The sequence below is a fragment of the Orycteropus afer genome, unplaced genomic scaffold, assembly GCF_000298275.1.
Source record: "Orycteropus afer afer isolate SDZICR_OR568_19922 unplaced genomic scaffold, OryAfe1.0 scaffold00008, whole genome shotgun sequence".
In the NCBI taxonomy this organism is placed as follows: Eukaryota; Metazoa; Chordata; class Mammalia; order Tubulidentata; family Orycteropodidae; genus Orycteropus; species Orycteropus afer.
Window position 1 is genome coordinate 20,352,364 of NW_006921595.1, and position 5,851 is coordinate 20,358,214.

At 35.5% G+C, this 5,851-nt stretch overlaps 1 protein-coding gene across 1 annotated transcript in view; it reads left to right on the top strand.

Moving 5' to 3' along the window:
* The window catches only part of SNX13 (sorting nexin 13), a 116,199-nt gene that overhangs the window by 95,733 nt on the left and 14,615 nt on the right, over positions 1–5,851 (top strand). The window contains exons 20-21 of the mRNA XM_007946122.2: positions 3,067–3,228; positions 4,660–4,731. Of these exons, the coding sequence (XP_007944313.2) occupies positions 3,067–3,228; positions 4,660–4,731 (234 nt within the window). The remainder of the gene's footprint in view (positions 1–3,066; positions 3,229–4,659; positions 4,732–5,851) is intronic.

The window sequence follows — 5,851 nt, forward strand, 5'->3', positions numbered from 1 at the left end:
TAAGAAGGGACCATTCCCTGGAGAAGGATGTCATGCTTGGTAGGGTGGAGGGTCGACGAAAGAAGGGGAGGCCTTCAAGGAGATGGATTGATATGGTGGCTGCGATGATGGGCTCAAGTATAGCATAGATTGTGGGTTTGGCGCGGGATCGGGCAGTGTTTTGTTCTGCTGTGCATGGGGTCGCTGTGAGTCGGAAACGACTCGACGGCACTTAACAACAACATAACAACCAAAACCAAACTTGGTGCCATCGAGTCGTTTCCAACTTCCAGCAACCGCCATTGGGTTTCTGAAGTTGTAAATCCTTATGGAAATAGATCTCCCAGTCTTTTGTCTGTGGAGCAGCTGGTGGGTTTAAACCACTGACCTTCTAGTTAGCAGTCAGTGCCTTATCCACTACACCACCAGAGATCCTATAGTAGCAGTAGAGAACCAAAACAACCAGTAAGCAACATCATGATAAAAAGAAATTGAAGTTGTCAAAGATTTCATTCTACTTGGGTCAGTAATCAGCACCCTTGAAAGCAGCAGTCAAGAAATCAAGTGGCATACTACATTGGGCAAATTTGCTGCAGAAGACTGCTTTAAATTTTTTTTTTAATACATATCATTAAAATATAATTTATGTGCAGTGAAGTGCATAAAACTAAAGTGTCATGGGTCAATGCTTTTTAAAAAAAAAAAAAAAATGTCACTTTGATAGCTAAGGTGCTCCTGAACCAAGCAGTGGTTTCTTCATTCTCCTCATATGCATGTAGAAGCTGAAAAAAGAAGACAGAATTGTTGCATTTCTGCAACAATTGTGGTGTTGGCAAAGAATATTGAATATACCATAGACTGCCAGAAAAACAGGAGCTCTGGTTGCGTGATGCCTAAGGCATTTGACTGCTAACCGGAAGGCTGGCGGTTCAAACCCATCAGCCACTCCTCAGAAGGAAGATTGGACCATCTACTTCTGTAGAGATACCACCTTGGAATCCCAAGGAGGGCTCACTATGAATCAGAAACGAGTCGAAGGCAGTGAGTACCAGAAAAACAAACAGATCAGTTTTAGATGAAAGAAAATCAGAATGCTCTTTGGAAGTGAGGTTGTCAAGACTTTGGCTTCTTTATTTTGGACATATCATCAGGAAAGATCAATCCATAGAAAAGGACATCATATTTAGTAAAGTAGATAATCAGTGAAAACAAGGGAACCCTTCAATGACATGGATATACGGAATAGCCACAACAGTAGACTCAAACATATGTCAAAGATCGTGAAGATGGCACAGGAACCCAGCAGTGTTTCATTCTCTTATACCTAAAGTTGCCATGAGTCAGAGCTGACTGGACAGCAACTAGCAACAGTAATTTTCTGTCAAGCTGTACTTTTTTAATGTGGTATTCTCATGTTTATTCTTTATTAGTGTTCTCATGACTTAGCTTGTTTATGTTATTCAGTTTTAAAAACAAACACAAAACATGGTGTTAGAAATAATGTCCTGGTTGATAGGAGCACTTTTCTGGTTAACCAAAAACTATAATATACAGAATTACAATTATATATATATATATATATATGTATATATGGGAGCTCTGGTAGCGTAGTGCCTAAGGCACTTGACTGCTAACCAGAAGGCTGGCGATTCAAACCCACCAGCCACTCCTCGGAAGGAAGATGGGGCAATCTACTTCCGTAGTGATACTGCCTTGGAAACCCAAGGAGGGGTCGCTATGAGTCAGGTCTGACTCGATGGCACATAACAATAATAACAACAACATATGTATATATGTGTGTGTGTGTGTGTGTGACACACACACACACACAAAAGCACAAGAGTTAGCGTCATCTTTTTACCTTAGTACCTTTCTTCATCAGTGGTAATATTTGTCCAATCTTTCCTCATTCTGGTTTCTGCCTTTTGGTTCTACTCTGAGTTGTTTTATGCTGACAACGTCCCTCCTAAAGGTTGCATATTCATCTCATCAAGCATGTTTACAGCCAGCTCAGCTTATGGCAGGTAGTAACTAAAATTCCAAACTCTTTTACAAACCAAAACAAAATTCACCTTTTCTTTGTTTCTTACAGTACTTATTTTACCTTTTCTGATTTTTCTTGGTGGAAATGAAGAAAATGCACTGGAGTGAAGGATTTGTGTTTTCTTTGTGTCATCTATTTATATGGTGATATATGATACAAGACAGTGGAGTTCTTTTGTTACTATTATTTTCTTTGATAGTTTTTGCAATACTCAACATTTTCTGGAGAATATTCTTGTAGTTTGGTAAAACTTTGGTGTTATATCCCTTTTCTCATTTTTTTGTTCTTGTCTGTTAAAAATCCCTTCAGAGAATTCCATTGTACAGTTATTTTTGTTTCTTTAGATGTCTCTCATTTCTTAATTGAAGTTATTTGGCATTTGTACAGCCATAATACTAATTTTAAAATTTCTGATCCCTCTGCAGATTTTCATTTCTTTAAATATCTCTGGTCATATTTTCTTCTATAGTTTTTATGTCTTCCCTGACTAAAATACAGTTTACATGTCTGATTTTCAACTTCTCTTTTTTGCAATAGACTCCAGATTCCCTCCATAGATTCTTATTCAACAAATACTACATCTAGAAATTATTTTTTTAAATAAATCTTAAATATTTACATTTTGATCTTTTTGTTTATTAAACTTTGTTGTTTACTGTTCAGTATCTACTCAAAATATCTCATTGTTGCCTGGAATTGTGGCAGAGTGTATATTGTGGTTAATTCCATTGCATCAGTTTCTATTTGGAAATCGTTTAATTTTTTCCCCAGTTATCTTTAATAATAAGATAGCCAAAGCTTATGTTCATTTCCTAGCTATAATCTCATCACTCTACTGTTTTAATTATATAAGTAAGTATGTGTGAATGTAAATTTTTAAGGCACCCTGAAGGCAAAAGTTCTGTTCTTTAAAAATACAGTGAGATAGTAACTGGAAAATTACTGCATATTTAATGTGTAACACTCTGCATTTTCCCAGACTTCTCAGTTGAACAGCAAATCTGATACAATGACATCATGCTATAATATCTTTTCCCCTTTAGATGGACACTTTCGTTAATCCACTTCGCAATTCTATGAGGAATGTTTCAAATGCAGTTAAATCCCTTCCTGATAGCTTGGCAGAAGGAATGACTAAAATGTCAGACAACATGGGCAAAATGTCAGAGCGATTAGGTCAAGACATAAAGCAATCATTTTTCAAGGTAAGAGGACATTTTCGGTAATGTCTAAAGAAAACTTTTTAAGTCAAACTGAGATTAATTGAACCTAGATTTACCTTATTTCTTTTCAAAAGTCCAAAGTCCTGTAGACAACTATTCTCATAACCAACAATGAAAGTCAAAGAGAATTAACTCTTACCAGAAATGGATGCTATTATTGATTCACTCCTCATTCTCTTCTATGGTAAAATTTTAAAATTCATTTTAAAACAATATTTGAAGTTAGTAAAGTTAACATTCTTTGTACTGCTTTATTCCATTATGCCATTTTTGTCATACAGTAATAATAAATTACATAACAAAATAAGTAGATGATATTGTGCAAATGTGTTATACTAGTATTTACTCAGGAAAATGAAGTTTTATTCCTCCTGATTCATGTCATTAAGTGAACACTAGATCAAAAGGAGGAAAAAGTCTTTCATCACCATCCTTGCATGACTGATACACCTGAGAGTTGCATGAGTTCTTTTTACTTTATGTTAGCAGATTAAAGGTAGTGAACCAAGTACTTCTCCACATTCCTAATTTATATAACCTAGTTATTTAAGTTTATGTGAGGTTGTAATTAAGAGTGTAAAAGAAAACAAATAGCTTTTAGAATTTTATATTAGATCTTATTTGAATGAAAGGAAAAATACATAAACAGATAAATTGTCTTTAATGTGAGACAGCTTGTAATCATGTGTAAATCATACTTTTCTATTCTCATACTTTTTCTGAGCCTTCATCTTTATTTCTCATTGTGGGGAAGTATAGTAACACCAGCATAACTTTTATCCAGTACCACTTCAGCTGCTCTACCAATATGACTCCCTACAAAAGCTGCTGAACTTCTTGGTTCATTTTACCTCACCAGTAACATGAAGGGATTATACTACGTGGTACTGATGATACTTCCAGTGCTGGCAAATGATTGTCAGCTACCATTGGTCTTTCTATCTTTATTTCCCCATATTTAGTAGATACCATTATTAGGTATCTAAAAATGGTAATTAATTCCTTAAATCTGTTAGTTTACTATCCAGCTATTTAAGGCAAAAGAAAAGATTGGAGTTCTATTTCCTGACTCTGCTTTTAGTTATGTTTAATCTTCAAGTCACTTGGCCTTTCTTAGTTTTAAATTCTACTTCTGAAAAATATAGGAGTTCGGTGAAGTAATCTTTCCTTCCAACTCAAAAGTCAAACCTTTTTTAAAAAGAAAAAATGTCCTTTGGTAATCACCAAAGGATAATAATCAACTTTTTCTATTTGATTTCTCATTTTAAATTGTTAAACTTTGGTTATTGTTGCACCAAAAATCAAATCAAAGCTATTTCTTATGTTTGATACTCATTTTGGTTTATCAGTGTATTGTATTCTTCCTCTTTCTGCTTTAGTGTGTTTACTTTTTTCCTTTTGTTTTACTGTTAGGTGCCGCCTCTAATCCCGAAAACTGATTCAGATCCTGAACATCGTCGAGTCTCAGCTCAACTTGATGATAATGTGAGTTAATTCTATTCTTCCTAGTATTCAGTCGTAATTCAAATTCAAATTATACTTAGAAGATCTTTTTAACTTTTTAATGAAGTGGTGTGTGTGTGTGTGTGTGTGTATGTGTATGTATAATTAATGCTAACACATTTAAAGCTCAATGAATTCTCATAAACTGAGCATGCCCATATAATCCGTTTTGTGATCAAGAAACAAAGTATTCCCAGCACTCTGGAAACCTACTGATGCTTTTTTCCAGTTGCTCCCCTTCCCCTACCAAGGCTAATCACTATCCTGGCTTCTTCTGCTGTGCTCTTAACTTCATATGTAAATGAAACTGTACAGTGTATATATACTTCTTTAAGTCTGGCTTTTTTCGCTAAACATTGTGATACTCTTCATGTTTTGTGTGATTGTAATTTTTTCATTCTTGAGGCTATATAGTATCCTATCTTATTAGTATACACAATTTATTCATTATGTTATTGCCAAAGGGGCTGGGAGGCCTATCTTCTGACCTCTTGTAACCCAACAAGAGGAAGACAGAATCAGAATAAGACCATTGTCTCCCAACCCTATATATATATGTTCTTGGATACACTCCCCACTTCATAGACATACCTAATCATTTAGCGTGTCCACGCATCTATCCATCCATATACCCATGTTTGCCTTCACTGACAACACAGTTCTGTATGTGCAAAAGGGTTCATATTTGATGTCTGTACCTCCCATGTACCTCTCTCTGTCTTTCTCATCCTCAATGGTGCCATATTGATCACTCACATTTGGTACATTGCCCTTCTCTTCACCCAAATCAATACTTAACTCTGTCTATCTAACAGCCTTCCCTTCCCTCCCCTCCCATGCCTGGTAACCAACAAAGAAAATTTCCTTCCATAGGTAAACCTTTCCTTAACTTTTACAATAATGGACTAATACAGTATTTGTTCTTTTGTGATTGACTTATTTCACTTAGCATAATGTCCTCCAAGTTCATCCACATTATGCGGTGTTTTGCAGATTCTACATTATTATTTAGGGTTGCATAGTATTCCATTGTGTGTATGTACCATAGTTTGGTTATCCATTCCTCAATTGATGGACACCTAGGTTGTTTCCATCTTTTGGC